At 44.3% G+C, this 16,666-nt stretch overlaps 1 protein-coding gene across 1 annotated transcript in view; it reads left to right on the top strand.

Annotated features, from left to right (window-relative positions):
* The first annotated feature begins 5,138 nt into the window (after nt 1–5,138).
* The window catches only part of PARM1 (prostate androgen-regulated mucin-like protein 1), a 105,390-nt gene continuing 93,862 nt past the window's right edge, over nt 5,139–16,666 (top strand). The window contains exon 1 of the mRNA XM_042984380.1: nt 5,139–5,418. Within this exon, the coding sequence (XP_042840314.1) occupies nt 5,376–5,418 (43 nt within the window). The 5' untranslated portion in view covers nt 5,139–5,375. The remainder of the gene's footprint in view (nt 5,419–16,666) is intronic.

The raw sequence follows: 16,666 nt of genomic DNA, 5'->3' as shown, positions 1-16,666 counted from the left end.
ATCATTATTATTATCATCATCTCCATTTCTTTATAAGTATGTATGTATGTATGTATTTTGAGAGAGAGAGTGCATGTGCCAAGGAAGGGCAGACAGAGAGGGAGAGAGAATCCCCAAGCAGAATCCCAAGTTCGATGCAGGGCTTAAAACCACGAACTGTGGTGGTGCCTGGGTGGCCCAGTCGGTTGAGCATCGGACTTGGGCTCAGGTCATGATCTCGCCGACCGTGAGTTCGAGCCCCACCTCAGGCTCTGTGCTGACAGCTTGGAGCCTGGAGCCTGGAGCCTGCTTCGGATTCTGTGTCTCCCTCTTTCTCTGCACCTCCCCTGCTTGCACTCCATCTTTCTCTCTCTCAAAAATGAATAAACATTGAGAAAAAAACAACAACAACCATGAACTGTGAGGTCTAAAGCAAGAGCTGGATGCTTAACCAGCTGAGCCATCCAGGCACCCTGCATAATCTCCATTTCACAGAAGGGGAAACTGAGAGTCGAGAGGTTAATGAGGGCTAGAGGCCATGCAATAAGCAAATCCTAGACTTCTAACTACTCCACTGTCAGTTAAGAAAGTCCCACAAGCACTGCTTCGTACTTTCACAGGATATATCATGAGGTAATGCGCAGGGCCAATCGATGTTCTATACCACACTGCCCATTATGATAACTGCTAGCCACACCAGGTTATTGAATTTTCAAAGTGCACCCGGTCTGAATTGAGATGTTATGTATGTATAAAATACACACTGGGTTTTGAAGGCTTAGGACGAAAAAAAGAATGTAAAATATCTCATTAACATGTTTATATTCATTACGTGTAAAATGATATTTTAGAGATATTAAGTTAAATAAAGCATATTATTAAACACATTTAATAAATTAATTTCACCTCTTTCTCCTTTTTTAAAATCAGACTTCTAGAAATTTTTAAACTACATATGTGACTTATCTTTTACTTCTATTTAATAATCCAGGTCTCCAGCATCAACTCAATCACGTTTTAGACTTGTTTAAATAAGCGGTCTCATTATGTGCATCACCTCCAAGAAGCCAGTGTCTTCCTGAAATATTTTAAGGGCTTCCTCCTTAATTAAAATAAAAATTACTGACATGTGGTTTTGTGTCCTCAAAGAGCCCAAGTGGCTTCAAACAATTGTATTTAAATGAGGGAAGTAATCATGTTTCATCTCGCCCTTTTAAAATGGCTCTTGTTCAAGCAAATATTTCTTGGCAAAGTTCCAAATTTACACCTTTACACATATTGCATAACTTCTTTTACTCTTTTCTGTCATTAATATTTAAAAAGAGAAAATCGGGAGTTGAGAAGAGAAAAGCAAAGCGATGTGAGGAAACGTAGCAGAGCCCATGGAGACGTTTTTTGCAATGCAATTTGAGAAAAGAAATAAAACCGGGACAAAAGCTATCAGTGTCTGGAGGCTGCTGCATTCCTGCCTTTGGAGAAGAGGGTGAGGTGGGGAGGGGCTGTCACAGAAGGTTAAGAGCCTTTCCCCTGCAACCCAGTTGTAGCAGCGTGGGATTACTGAAGGCAGAAGCCCAGTCCACAGCTGAATGTTTGAAGAAATAAATGTAGCAGGCAGTAATGTTTTGCTCATGTACTTTAGATCCACAAATGTTTTTTAATGCACCCCCCCAAAGTTTCTCCTCTAATAATAGATAACATTGATCCACACTGAGAACATGCAGACCTTTTTACCTATATAATCCATTTACTTTTCCCAATAATGCCAGGAGGAAACTGAGATATAGCGGTGCCAAGTAATTAGAGTCACTCAGTTAGTAGACGGTAGAAAGCAGATGAGAATCCAGCCTTCGGGGACCATGGGCTAGATAGACATCAGAACCCAGCCTCGAACCATTGCACGTACTGCCTCACCCCGCTCTCTCAACCAAGTTATTCTGTCTCTCCCAGGCCGGGAAGAATCCAAGGGCCCAAAGCTAACACTTCTGTATTACCTAACTATATTATTTGATATTATCTGTAAATTATAATAAATTCAGGATGTCGAAAACTCAGTCAACCAAGGGCAATTTTTCATAAGATGTTGAAAGCCTACAACCTTAGAAATTCATTTTAACAGTGATCAAAAAATAGTGGAAGTCAGTAAAAGGCAGATTTATCTTAGATTTTATCCCACTGGAGTATTATAAAGGGACTAAGAGAATTCTATGAGGAAACTGGCTTTTGCTATAAGACGTGACTAAAGAGTTGCATGCAAATTCCATTCCTGGACCCACTGAGGAGTCCACGTCCCCCTGGTGGAATATCTCATAGCATCTTTTGGTTTCCTTCACACTTACAGTCTCTTTTAGTATCTCTCAGTCTCTTTATTTGTAAAGTTCATATAACCTTATGCAGTACAAAGTTTAAACGTAGTACATAAAACGCCTGGAACAATTCCTAATACATAGCAGAAGTTCCATAAATGTTAGTGGGTATTATTATTTACAGAATTTAATATAATAAGCTACTGCATATATTTCAAAACTCTTTAAAAATTCTATTTATTTAAAGAAAAAATTTAAAAACAGTTCACCCATTTCTGTCTCCCCGCCATTTTTAATACAATAAGTTATTGCATGTATTTTTATGATTGTTCATTCGATGTTTGACTTTCCACTACCAGAACATAAGCTCCTGATGGCAGAGACAATGAAGCACTGTGGCACACATCACAACTGTCCCCTGCTCTCTAGCTCTCCTCTCCATCTGGGCAAAGAAGAAGATTGTGCTTTCTTGCTTTCCTGAAGTTGAGCATGGCCAATGACTTGCTTTAACCAACGAAATAGGAGCAGAAGTGCATGCGACTTCCAGGTAGAAGATGGAAAGGCTTCACTTAAGTCTCCGCTTCTCCCTTTCTCTATCTCGGTGACTGTGGAAGCAGGATTTGACATGGAGGTATAGCACTGAGTTCCCCGATGTAGAGGATAGCTACTCTGGGAAACGACCTGGATTTATAGCAGACGTTGATGAGCATGAAATAAATCATTATTGCTTAAGCCTCTGAGACTTTAGGGTGGGTTATTACAGCAGCATAACCTGGCCTACCCTGACTCTTACAACCTATTACATTCCCACAGCCTTGCATGAGGTCTGGCATCTAGTAAGTGATCAAATATGTTTTCACCAAATTAATAAATTACAAGTTTTAACCATTAATAAAAATGACTGATTTTAGTCAACGAAACCATTTTCAACTCTATTCCGTATACAATGAAAAGCTTTGGAAATTTTAACTGATTCAGACGTGGGAATCACCATCCTTTGGGTACCAAACCATCATCTTAGATATCAAAGCTGGAGTCACACATGCTTTGTGCCCCAGAGGGTTTCCGTTAAAGTTTTGCTGAAATCCAATTGAATATTTTTCTCTGTACAGGGATTTTGAAAAACATTTATTTCTATCATAGAGTTAGTTACTGAAATGGCCCTCCTTGAAAGGCATCATTGCCTTATATAAATTTTATATGTAAATAAGATAAAGAAGAAATATGTATATACAAATATACACGTTTTATTTTACATATAAAATTCACCTGTGTGTGATCCTTGCCCCCAAGACAACCACAGAGCAGATGCAGAAATTTTTCATAATCATGTAGAGAGCACCAGAAACTGGAAAAACCTCAAGGTCAAAAGCACTCAGAAAACATGTTTAACAAATTGAATTTACAGGTTCTCTGGCTAGGGAGGAGGAAAGAGGATAGGCACCTGGTTGTGGTATCTTCTACTTCTCATTCCAACAAGGATCAATCAATTAACCAAGAAAAAAGATCCCAGTAAAACAAAACAAACCATCAAACCTCTGAGCCCAGTTTCATCTGGTTGTGGAAGGCGTGACCAGCTGCACGAGTGGTAACCGGTGGGGTCAGGCAGAGGAATGCACGTCATCACAGATACCGTGATAAGACCCAAACAAGTGAGAAAATGAAACCTGAGTACAGGAAAAAGAAGCCACAGGAAAAGAAAGCTGCTCCCCAGCGCTACTAATGGTCCTGAGCAAATTAATTCTTTAGGAAGGCTCATTAATTCCAGCCGCTTTCCAGCTCTGGTGACTAGGGGACCAGCAGGCTCATAACAACAGAGATATTAGAGATGATCTGGCATCTGGTCTGATAGAGGTGTGAGAAACAAGCAAGTCTAAGGTGGTGGGGAAGATTAAGTGCAAGGTCAGCTTTGATCATACAGAACATACAGAAACCTTGGGGTTTGAAAACCAAGTTTAGTACAGAGGATGGGGGTGCGGGTGCATCCTACCCATACCATTAGCTAGTTGTGTGGTCTTGGACAAGTACTTAAACCTCCCTGTACTTCCACTTCCTCCCCTGAAAACGAAGATATAATAGTGCCCACCTCAAGGGACTGTTGTGAGAATTCACACAGTTAATATCTGTGCAGCACAGTTGCCCAGCACACGGCAATCACTCAGGAAATGTCAGCCTTTGTTTTTATAACCCCGGTGCACAAACTGTTCAATTATGGGGTCCCAGCCCTTACCAGCTATGTGACCTTGAGTGCATTACTTCTCTTCTCTAGGCCTTAGTTTTCTCATCTGGTAAATGGAATAGCAGCAATCTTATGTCACAAGATTGTTGGAAGGAGTCATGATACCACACCTAGGAGGGTTGCCTGGCTCAGTGATCCCATGATCACTGTTACCTGACCTTAGTGTTATTTCCTCTGGTAAGAAGCTGAATAGGATAAAAGACATCCTGGCTCAGGCAGCAGGAAGTGCAGTGGGGTTGAATGCGCATGAGGGTGTAACCTGCACGCAGGAAAGTAATGTGTATTCTCACGCAATAGCGGGGTCTTGGCTCCTCGGGTTGACGCCTAAGGTGGCATATGGTCACCTGTTGTAAGCATTCATGAGAAAAGTTGAGATGAACTCCCCAGGGCAGAGATCTGCTCACACTCAGCATCCGTTTAGTTCCCAGCACCGTGCTAGACTCTTAAACCTTTTCAAAACTCGAGTCTGTCCAGCAGAGGCCGCCCTGGGCCGGGGCTCCCGGGACCCGAGCGCGCCGGGAGAGGGGAGGCCAGGGGGTGGCCTTGTCAGCGCCGCGGGGCCCGGGTGGGAGGGGTTTGGCGGGGGCAGGCGCGGCGGCAGAGGCGGCCCCGGCTCGGGCGGCTGGGATGGAGCAGAAACGCGCCCGGCGCGGGAGCACACGCAGCTGACGGAGCCGCACCGCGTTTGCCTGGCTTCTCCGTCAGCCGCAGGAACAGCCCGAGCCGCCGGGGCTGAGCGCGCAGAGCCGCCCTCGCCTCCCGGCTCCCGCGGCAGCCAGCCGGGCAGAGGAGGAGCCGTACGCGCCCGGAGCGCTCGGTCATTCCCGGAGCTAGGCACCGAACACCCGGGTACCATGGTCTGCACGACTCTCTTCGCTCTCTGCATCTTCACGGCAGGTATTTGGGGGCGCCGTCCTCCCCGAGCGGCCGGGCGCGGGAGGGGCTCCGGCGGCCGGGGCTGGAGCTGGGGCTGGAGCGGGGACACCGGGAAGTAAGTCACCGCGCGCGGGCGGCCCGAGTGGCGCGAGCCTCCGGAGTTGCGTGAAGGTATGTGCGCACTTGAATTTGGGGTGGTGTGAGCCTGTGGAGAGCCTGGGCTGTGCGAGACCGAGGGGGTGACGGGGTCCTTCCTGTCGCAGCCCGCGCCCGCACAAACTCGGGGCTTTGTGGAACAGGTGGCTGCGCGACGCGTTCGAACCCTGGTGGGCGATACTGATGGCGACTTGAGGCTTTTCGGGTCTCCGAGCACACCCTGCCAGAGTCGGGCAGCCGACTTCTTGAGGAGGTTGGACCCTGGGAGGGAAGAGAAAGCGGGAGAAGCGGCGGGGGAGCGGGGCGATGGCATCTGGATGGCTCTAAACGGTGGCTGCGCGCGCGGCGGGTCTGGTTGCGGTCCCTGAGACTTGGCGGTCTCTGCTCTCCGGTCTCCCGCGTCTGTGAGGAGGTGCGCTTGGGGATGATGCGGCACTAACAGCCCCACCGGCAGCTGCCTGACTCGCGATCAAACCTGGGGTTGCAATTCTACCCCGTGACCCGGAGCCTCCCCAAAAGGGGAGAGACCGTGGCACAACCCGTTAAGTTGGCTAAAACTACCCCCCGCCCCCGACACCAATTCAGGAAGTCTTCGCCGCGCGCGTCTCGCGGGTCTCAGGACCACCGACCGCGGCCTCTGGCAGGGGCTGTGGAGAGAGGATCAGGACTGAGCTCGGCTTAGTGGGGGCCGGGAGACATTCAACCAACGCTTTCAGTCTGGTGCTGGGTACCCAGCTTTTCCAGAAAATGCAGCCGGACAAGGGACAGCTGACTCTGGATAAGGTGGCAGGGGAACAAGCAGCGGAGTACGCGGACACCGGCATGTTTCGATAAGAATGTTCCAAAGCCATATGGCACAAGCCGATTTGACTGCTGCCTATATAGTCCGTGAATTCTTTTCCTCCTGAATCGCTTGTGGGCAGGGGTCGTTACAATCCTTGGAAAAGAAGCCAGGAGTTTCCTGACAGCTCACAAAAGAGAGTGCAATTTTCAGGAAAAGTTTCCAGACCTGAGAGTATAGCGTGTTTTGTTTCATTTTTGTTTTTGTTTTTGTTTTTCTCGACTTGCTGAAAGCCTGAGAAAACCTTTCGTTTTGGTATCCGCACGGTTAGCAATCGTGTCTGCGGAGGTTCCGGAACACTCTGGGCGCTTTGGCTACACAGCCTCAGCGGGGAGCGCCAGGATCCTAGCAGGTGTAACAGCCGCCATCCCGAACCACGGGGTTGCCATGTGAGGCAATTCCAGCCCCACTCCAGGCAAGAGGTGTTTACGAAATGACATGAAAGGTGCCTTTACTTTTCTCCTCGCTAGGAATCTTTTCATGAAACTCAAAGCTCAGAAAAACTTGAGTGAGCCAGTAGAGCCTATAGATAGGTTTGTTTCCCAATTTGATCTTGTGGCTTGTCTTTTTTTTTTTTTCAGTTTTTTTAATGTTTATTTATTTTTGAGAGAGAGAGACAGAATGTGACCAGGGGAGGGGCAGAGAGAGAGGGAGACACAGAATCCGAAGCAGGCTCCAGGCTCTGAGCTGTCAACACCCAGCCGGAAGAGGGACTGGAACCAAGAACCCTGAGATCATGACCTGAGCTGAAGTCAAGCTCAATGACTGAGCCACCCAGGGGCTCCATTGTCTTTTTAATTTTTATTGATAGCTCTGGCAGTTGGCACTACCTGTATTAACCCTACTAGGCAGTGTATTGTAGCTTTTTTTTTTTTTTTTCCTAAGGAACTCAACATTTTTTTTTCTTGGTCAGTTTTCAAGTTTAGCCCAGCTATTCTGGAGGTGAGACTATTGCCCTTGTCCATCAGTGGAGAGAGAGGGCTGGTGGACACACACAGTAGCCTCATCCCCATCCATGTACACATGGTGGGGGGGTGGTTCTGAAGGGAGAAAGCCACAGCCCCCGTTTGGGGGCTCTCCTGACCCTGGAAACATAGTTAACGTTTCTGCATGTCTTTCAACCTTCCATCTGAAGGAATCTCTTTAGGGGAGGCTACTTGCAGTTAGTTGTCAGGAAAATAATATAAAAATTGGCATAAATACCTCATGTGATTCTTTGCATCCCAAAGTAGGGTGTTTTCAGAAACCAAAATAGCATTTTTCTGGGAAAAACAACAGAGGTGTCAGTAAAGGAGAGAGGGGTGAGGGTTCCTGAAATGAGTGTGGCATGTATGTTTCAGTGACTCCCAGCTCGTCTGGTGAAGCTCTGGTTAGTTTCACCCAGTAGTTGCTACTTTTGTGTTCTCCTGTAATCTTCCTCCTCCTCTCCTCTTCCTCCTCCTCCTCCAACTTCTCCTCCTCTTCTTCTACCTTCTCCTCTTCCTTCTTTTTCACCCCTCCAGTAAAATTCTTCAGGTGATACCTTCTTGAGCCAGAAATGGGGTTTGGCAGGGGACATTTTGTAGCTTAGTAAATCCACTAGGTATATTCATAGCACTTACTCCTGCCTGAATAACGGACACTTGGACACTTGCAAATATGTGGGCATTGTCAACAAAAGTAATCTTGACACTTACTCACTTGTATTTTAAAAAGAAGGAAGAGAGAAAGCTTGAACCATCTTCAGTTCTTTCAAAGTTGACTGTGGCATAAACTGTTAAGGGTATTTTACAGACCATTCTAAAACATCTCTCTGTACAAGGCACACGGGAGTCCTGCCTCCAAATTGAAATACAAGCCGGCACCATCACATTTTGGCTGCAGAACTGAGGAGGGAGGGAGGGAGGGAGGATGGCAGGGTGCAGGAAGTTTCCATCTTCATTCCTTTCCCTCTCCCTTCTGGGTTCTCTTCTCCTTGCCCACCACCATCATTGCCACCTCTTGGTGTTCTATGGCTGAATTGTTTAAAAACTTCTTCACTCAAGGGTACCTGGGTGGCTCAGTTGGTTGAGCGTCTGCTCAGGTCATGATTTTGTGGTTCGTGAGTTCCAGCCCCAAACTGGGCATTCTGCTATCATCAGCCTGTCAATGCAGAGCCCGCTTCAGATCCTCTGTCCCTCTCTCTCTGCCCTTCCTCTGCTTGCGCTCTCCCCCACCCCTGCAAAAAAAAAACTTCCTCACTGAGACATCTGAGATAAAGCCCTTTTCCAACACTCAAGGGGGACAAAAGGGAAGCAAACACAGGTAAAAGAAACACAAACCCCATGATCCTACTTTCCTGTCCTGGAGAGTCTGCCTTGTCTATCCCTGCTCTCTCTGTGAAGAAACTATCATATCTTACCCCAGTACTTAGGTTGCCCTAGGCAACGACTGGTTGCCCTTTGGTGATCAAGACCAAGAGAGCTAGACTGCAGTCGGCCACCAGCTAGAGATCCTGTTTGTGCTCTGGGCTTATCAGGTAGCTCTTCTCCAGGTGACTAACGTCTAGAATGTCCTTATCATGGAAGGGCAACCCCACCCTACACATTTATGGCTGTGTTCTCACTGCAGATCCTGATATATAGGTCAAGAGCTTATCATAAGCATAGGAAAGCCTCACCATAAATCATATCATAAACCTATTAAAAATAAACCAAAAATGCACACACATTTAAGAACAGTGAGGTTATCCGTGGTTGTCTGGGAGTGGGGGTGACGGGTTGCTCACGGTCCTCTAGCCTGGTTATCTCCTGTTCCCTGAAGTCAGTAGCACAAAGAAGTGACACCTCCTTCCCATGAAACCTGACCTGAGAAGGAGGAAGCTCTTCATTGTTATCTGATACCTTTACCGAGGCAGGGTTGCAAAGTGGTAAGCGGGAAGATTCTAGATTGCCTAGGTACAAAGCTAAGTTTTACTAGGTACTAAGTGTATAATTTAGGACAAGAAACAAAATTGGGAAAGTAAAACCTCATAAGGTTGTTGAAACTGTTAAGTGACTGAATATACCTACAGTGCCCGGGACGTGGTAAGCACTCAATAAGTGTTAGCCACTGTTGTTTTTATTACTCTTGTAAATAAAGTTTAGTAGCAATTGCTACCCATCACGTCCCCCTCTCGGAAATAGAGTTTCTGTGCTTGTGCTTAGACTATGTAAATCAAAGATCTCAACTAATATCCTAGCACAGTGCCAGCTGTTCTGGCAAACCTTAATGTGCAAATTAAGAAAATATTCAACTGAGCCTACTAAATGCCTAATTTGAAAAGGTTAATAATGTGTCCTCTCAGCTTTAGCATAACAGTCCAAAAAATGCTCTGTAACGAATAGAAGTCAAGTCTCATGAAGAACTTTATTTCTTCCACAAAGCCTTTTGCAAACTGTGTGTGTTTCAGAAGCCCAACTCAGCTAAACCTTAAAGTCAGATTCCTAGAGCCATAAATTTTGGATGATTCAGATCCAAGAACTTAGGAATAGGCAGCTCATGGTTATCTGAATGATCCAGAATGGCTCTCTTTCATTCTCTCTCTCTCTGTCTCTGTCTCTCAAGCCCAAAATCATCAGTAATGGTCAGATCTCTAATTTACCTTGAGCATTTGGGCCAGGTTTAATTGTGTGTTTTCATAAGGAAAATATTGGCCAATGTCTGATGTTTGATCAGACATTCTTAAGCAAGAGTTTTCTCTGCAGGGGTGGGTAGGTGAGGAGGTGGCCACAGAATTTGGAAACAATGGACATTTTAAAAATACTTTCAAAAGGGATTGGCTGTCTTAACACCCATAGCCTTTACAACAGTTTGCTTTCTTTTGCAAGTATCTGTCACTTAAGTTGGACATGATAGTTTCGGAATCAAATATTTGCTTTGCTAATAAGATACTGAATGAAACAGTTGTTTGGGAAAAAATAATGTTTCATTTAGAAGACAGTGGCAATTCTGAAAAGAGGTAGGCAGGTAGTGAGTGCATGCCTTAGGCAATGATTGCTTTTTACTTGGAAATGCAGGGCTAATAGGTTGTCGTCCAGTGAATGTGCAAGTGGGGTGACTATAAAATAAAACGGATTTATGTGTGGCATTGCTTATATTTTTAGGCACAGCTTCAATTATTTAAATGACAGAATTCACATAACATCAGATTTTCTGATGTGTAGATCATTAAGGGCTCGTCATAATCCTTATGCCAAAGTAGCCCGTTTCTTTCACCTGTCTTTTACCTGTTTTAATGTCGTTTATAAACCTTGAGACCTTTGCCAAGGTCTCAGTGATGTAGAAATCATTACAACAAAACAGACAATTACATAATTCTTTCCATCTATGTTTTTCATTGGTACAGGGTGGTATAATGTCAACTGAAAATAAGCTGTTTTAGTTTTCTTTTGGCTAGCGCTGCCAGATTTAGCAAATAAAAACGCAGGTTGCCCAGTCTAATTTGAATTTCAAATAAACAGTGTATTCTAAGTATGTCCCTCATAATAGTTGGGACACTTAAACTAAACAATTCTTCGTGGTTTATCTCGAATTCAGATTTAACTGGGCATCCCGTATTTTATCTAGAACCCCTACCTTTGGCCTTTCATCTGCGGTTCACCTAAACAAGGGGTTTGATACAGGATTAGCTCTATTTTGAACCCCACCTCACCTAGCATTAGTTGTCCTGTACCTTTTCAGTCTGTTCTTGGGAAGACAAATTTAAGAGCAGCTGTCTCTAGGATAGCATTGTTATGTGGTTTTGAACAATTGGGATTTCCGTAGCCTTCCTGAGGCTCTATTACCTTAGCCTCCTGTACCGTTCCTTTAAAAAAAAACACACACACAACAGTATACGTATTTTAAATGGTAGCAATGTTCTTGCCTGAGAGCTGGAACTAGAAGCCTTCTAGAATCCAGCTGGCAACTGATTAAAAAAGAAAGTTAGAGAATAGCTTTGGATTTCAATGCTTTCTTCTGTGCCAGGATCTTCGTACATCTCACAAATATTAATTATATAAGGTTTACATAATTCTTGCTGTATAGGTCTATTGGAATACTTGAAATCTGTAGGTATGGAGCCTCAAGCAGCATATTAGAATTTCAAGGCAAATTGGAAAAAAAAAAAAAAAAAACAACTTGAAGCAATTGGACTGTGGTGGGAATTTGCACCTTTTATACCTAAGGCAAAATCTGTGAATAGGTAACTGTTCGTGGAAAACCATTGTGGGAAGTTACCAGTGTGGTATTTAGAAAACATGTCTATAGGATACAAAATAAGATGAATGGTAGAATACTTTGATGATAACATCTTCCAAATTCTGACACCTGATTTACTTTTTTATGAGGGAGAAAATAAGGACAGAGGAACTCTAGTGCAGGTGTTGAACATGAAAAGAATTGGAGGGGAGAAGATTTTGTTTGATTTTTTTGTTTTGTTTTGTTTTTTGGCCATGGTTGAATGGGGTGATGAAAATACATGTTACCTTTTAAATTACGATATTCTTGCCAGTTTTGTGTTGTCCAGAAGCATAACCTCATTACTGACAGAGTTTGCTCACTTACTATTGTATCTGTGACATCGGATTATTACCGGTGCTATCCGCTTCTTAGAAAATCTTTTCAGTTTCTGTTAGAAAAGCTTTTGTGATCCCGCATATGGGCAACAGACAGATACCATTATACTGGTGTTGAACATTTATTTGACTGTTAAACACTCCATGCTATATGATTCTTGCTTTGTACTATAACTCGGATTCTTTAGGAAGAACAATGACAATCATTGTAAGGATAAAAGGAGGCCCTCTTTATTCACTATGCAAATAGCGAATGCTCTCTTTATTCACTACAATGCCTTGTCACTACGTGTTTAGGGAAATGTTTAAGACACCATCATTCTACTGAGTTCATGGAACATGTCAAGTTATATTAGATTATGAAAGGATTTCAACACATCTGAGAATGAGAACACAAGGGAATCTAGATGCCCATCTGTTCATCAGAAGGTCCTAAAGGACCTGGTGGCCCCAACACCTCTTTGTTGGCTGGGGGAAAGAGGCAAGTTATCGGCGGGCACACTCTGCCAGTCAGGAATCCTTGCTATCGATGGATGCTGCCTGAGAGGCAACATCAAGATGAATATGGCCATCACCCAGCTGATGAGGAACGGAACCCTGGATGTTTGTCTTAAAAATTACAGGGGTAATGGGGACAGCATTCAGGAGGCGAGAGCTCTGGAATTCTCCTTTTTGAAGAGCTGTTCAGACAGGCCTGAGCAAGAGAGGGAATTATCAGTTTTGAAGGATAAATGATCATTCATCATTTACATTCTAGGAAATGTTGCATGGCAACTCAACTTTCTAGCTGCTCAGGTTGAAAATCATGAGTCCTCTTTGAGTCAGGTTGAAAATCTTTTGAGTCTTTTTCTCTCAACGCCCCTCATCCGATCCTTCAGGATCTCTTTGCCCTACCTTTAAAATAGATACAGAATTCAAACACACTTTGCCACCTCTACTGCTCTCACTCTGGGTGAACTACCATCTCTTTCTCCTGGAATATTGTGGTGGCCGGCTCGTAGGTCAACCAACTTTTGCCCTTGCCTTCCTAAAGTCTTTTCTCTACATAGCAACAGTTGATCCAATAGAAATGTATCAGATGACGTCATCATTCTATTCACAGCTTTACAGTGGCTTCCCATTGCACCCAGAGTGAAATCCCAAGTCCTTACCGTGGCCATTAAGACCACCATGAGCCACCACCACATTCATCCTTGGACCTGGGCCTCTGCATCTTCTTCGCTCATCCCACGCTAGCCACACTGGCTTTCTTAAAGCACTCGATGGCTGGTTCCTCTGTCTAGCGCATCCTTTCTCCAGACGGCTAATTCCCTCACCTCACGAAAATCTTTGCTCAAATGGCACCTTCTCAATGAGACTTCTCCTGACCAGCACTTTAAAATTACAGCCTGTTGCACCTCACAATACCATATTACCAGTGCCCCTTAACTGCCTTTCCCTCTGCTTTTTCTTTAATGTCTATCTCCCTCCACCCCTTACCCATCCCTGCCCCCCTGGGATTTTGTCGGTTGTTTTCTGTAGGATCCCCAGTGCTAAATACTATGTGGCACTTAGGGTGTGCCCAAAATATATTTGTTGAACTGAATGATTAAAATACATTTTTGAGGGTGGCCAAAATGAAGACTTAATTCAAATTTTACCTTAGATAACCCAAAAATGAGACATTGGCAAACTCGCTTACTATCAGGTGCACATGTCTAGTGTTTTCAGTTAGTTTTTTAAAAAAATATGAGTCAGCCTTTAGTTTTCATTGAGGGTTACAAAAGCTAAGCTTTAAAATCAGCTTTTTTTTTTTTTTTAGCTATGCACATACAAAACACTTGCCCCCCCACCCCCATGGATGTCACTTTAAAATAGCTGAAATGTCTTAAGTTCTCTGGCCAATTAAGAAAATGTCACCTTGGGGGGCACCTGGGTGGCCCAGTCGGTTAAGCATCTGACCCGGTTTCGACTCAGGGCATGATCTCACTGTTCCTGAGATCAAGCCCCAGGTTGGGCTCCATGCCGACAGCACAGAGTCTGCTTGGGATTCTCTCTCTCCCTCTCTCTCTGTCCCTTCCCACTCTTTCTCTCTCTCTGTCTATCTCTCTCTCTCCCTCCCTCCCCAACTAAAAGAGAGAGAGAGAGAATGTCACCTTGGGACACCTGGGTGGCTCAGTGGGTTGAGCATATGACTCTTGATTTCAGCTCAGGTCATGATCTCCTGGTTCGTGAGTTTGAGCCCCATGTCAGGCTCTACGCTAATGGTACAAAGCCTGCTTAGGATTCACCCTCTCTCTCCGCACCTCCCATTCATGCTCTGTCTCCCTTTAACTCAACAAAAAACAAATAAACTTTAAAGAAAAAAAACAAAATGTCACCTTTAGGGCACCTGGGTGGCTTAGTCAGTTGAGCATCCAGCTCCTGATTTCGGCTCAGGTCATGATCTCATGGTTCGTGGGATGGAGCCCTGCATCCATCCGGCTCTGCGCTCTCTCTCTCTCCCCCTCTTTCTGCCTCTCCCCTGCACGTGCACATGCTTCCTCTCTCAAAATAAATAAACATTAAAAAAAGAAAGAAAGAAAATGTCACCTTTGAGCTCAGCTAGAAAGATAAAGATACCTCCACTATTTGAACATTTTTGAGAATTTTCTGAATAACTAAAAACAACCCGATGGTGAAAAATAATTTGAGTCTCAAGGAAGCATGACTGGCGGTTTCCCAGTGATGTTTGAGAAAGTTAAGTAAATACAGATGCTGAGTGTTGAGAGCATAAGTTATTTACTAATAAACTTGAACAGAATGGGGAGTTTTCTTGACCTTAAAGACTCTGCATTCTGCCTTCACTGGTCATTCTGAAATATGAATTGTGTTTTAGTACAAGCAATGGATGGAAGTGATTAAAGCCTTGACTAAATCAAACCTGCATCCCGAGAGCACGTGTTACCGACCTGCGGGGCTGACACCCCCTGACAGGTCTGGTGTTAAAATCACCCAGGCTGGCATATCCCTCAGCTTCATTATCCAACAAATGTTCATGGAACTCTCCGGCTCACATAGAAACATTTCATTATATAGCAGCTGCCAAAAAGAACAGGAGCTTAGGATATAACCACATACTTGTCTGGAAGCCTCAGGGGCAATGGTAAAATTTAAGATTGTACTTGAAGCGCAACCTATAAACAAACCAAAGAATAGAAAAGATGACATTTTGCATTAAAAACACCTGCCTTGCTTGACCAGTGAGGTCCATTGCCCATTCTTGAGGCGGGAAGGCGCCCAGGCATCTTGAAGTGTAGCAACATTGACTGTAAACTGGGGAGGGGCAAAGGACAGTGAGTCTGCCCCGATGCTGGAGGACCAGCAGGGAACTGTCTCTGGGGGTGTGGGCGTGACTCTGGACAACAGGTGACCATTCCCCCACCTCCCGGCCCTGGGAAAGACCGTGTCCCCGACTGAGATGGAAAGCAGGGCCTATGGTAATTCTAGGCTTAATTTTTGAGGAACTGTCAGACTGTTTTCGAAAGTAGCTGCATCATTTTATATTTGTGTAGTCCATCTCAATAAAGCTATTCAAGTAACATTTTTTAAAGTTTTTATTTATTTCTTTTGAGAGAGAATCCCAAGCAGGCTCCATGCTGTTAGTGCAGAGCCCAACACGGGGCTCAATCCCACAACCGTGAGATGATGACCAGAGCCAATATCAAGAGTTGGATGCTTACCCCCCGGAACCATCCAGGCGCCCCTCAAGTGAATTTTTTTTAAATAAAGGAAGGGAAAGGAACATGCATCCACAAGACAAGTTTCCCCAAATCTCGAAGACAAATGTGGCTGCTGAAGGAGCAAAAATTATTACATCACTGAGAACCGTTCCAGTTTGGAGGGTTATCAGAAAGAGGGAGGGGCGCCTGGGTGGCTCAGTCGGTTGGGCGTCCGACTTCGGCTCAGGTCACGATCTCACGGTCTGTGAGTTCGAGCCCCGCGTCGGGCTCTGGGCTGATGGCTCAGAGCCTGGAGCCTGATTCCCATTCTGTGTCTCCCTCTCTCTCTGCCCCTCCCCCGTTCATGCTGTGTCTCCCTCTGTCTCAAAAATAAATAAAACGTTAAAAAAAATTAAAAAAAAAAAAAAAAAAAGAAAGAGGGAGAGATGTGATTTTTGAGATTAGGAAATTTACAGCCAAGTTTTTGTTAAAAAAAATGAAATGTCAGTAAGGGATTATTGTCTCTTGTTTGGTAACAGTTTTTAAAAGCTGCCCCCCCCCCCTGTTTTTTTTTTTTTCTTATTATGGAAACTATAAATAGACACAGAAATTGACAAGAATGTGTCTCTTACTGGCCCAGACCTGATTCAGAGTCTGTTTGTTTTGGTTAAGAACTTTTTTTTTTAAGTAGTTTTTTTAAGTAGGTTTCACACCCATTGCAGAGCCCAACATGGGGCTGAACTCATGACCCCAAGACCAAGACCTGAGCTGAAACCAAGAGTCACCTGTTTAACGGAGCTACCCAGGCAACCCTTGGTGAAGAACTTGTAAAAATATTAATATGTTGGCAAAAATAATTAAAATGTTAGTACATTGGAAATAACGTAAATGTCTAGGTATAAAGCACTAATCCAGTAAACTAGCATACATTCAAGGTTCATTCAATCACATAATACCAAGTGTTTGGATGAATGAGGCGGTTAGTTTATTTATGTACTAACACATTAAATAGGTTATGATCTGTTGAAATAATAATT

The sequence above is a fragment of the Panthera tigris genome, chromosome B1 (assembly GCF_018350195.1).
Source record: "Panthera tigris isolate Pti1 chromosome B1, P.tigris_Pti1_mat1.1, whole genome shotgun sequence".
Classification (NCBI taxonomy): Eukaryota; Metazoa; Chordata; class Mammalia; order Carnivora; family Felidae; genus Panthera; species Panthera tigris.
Note: the sequence above shows the minus strand (reverse complement) of the source record. Positions and strands in the feature narration are given on the sequence as shown.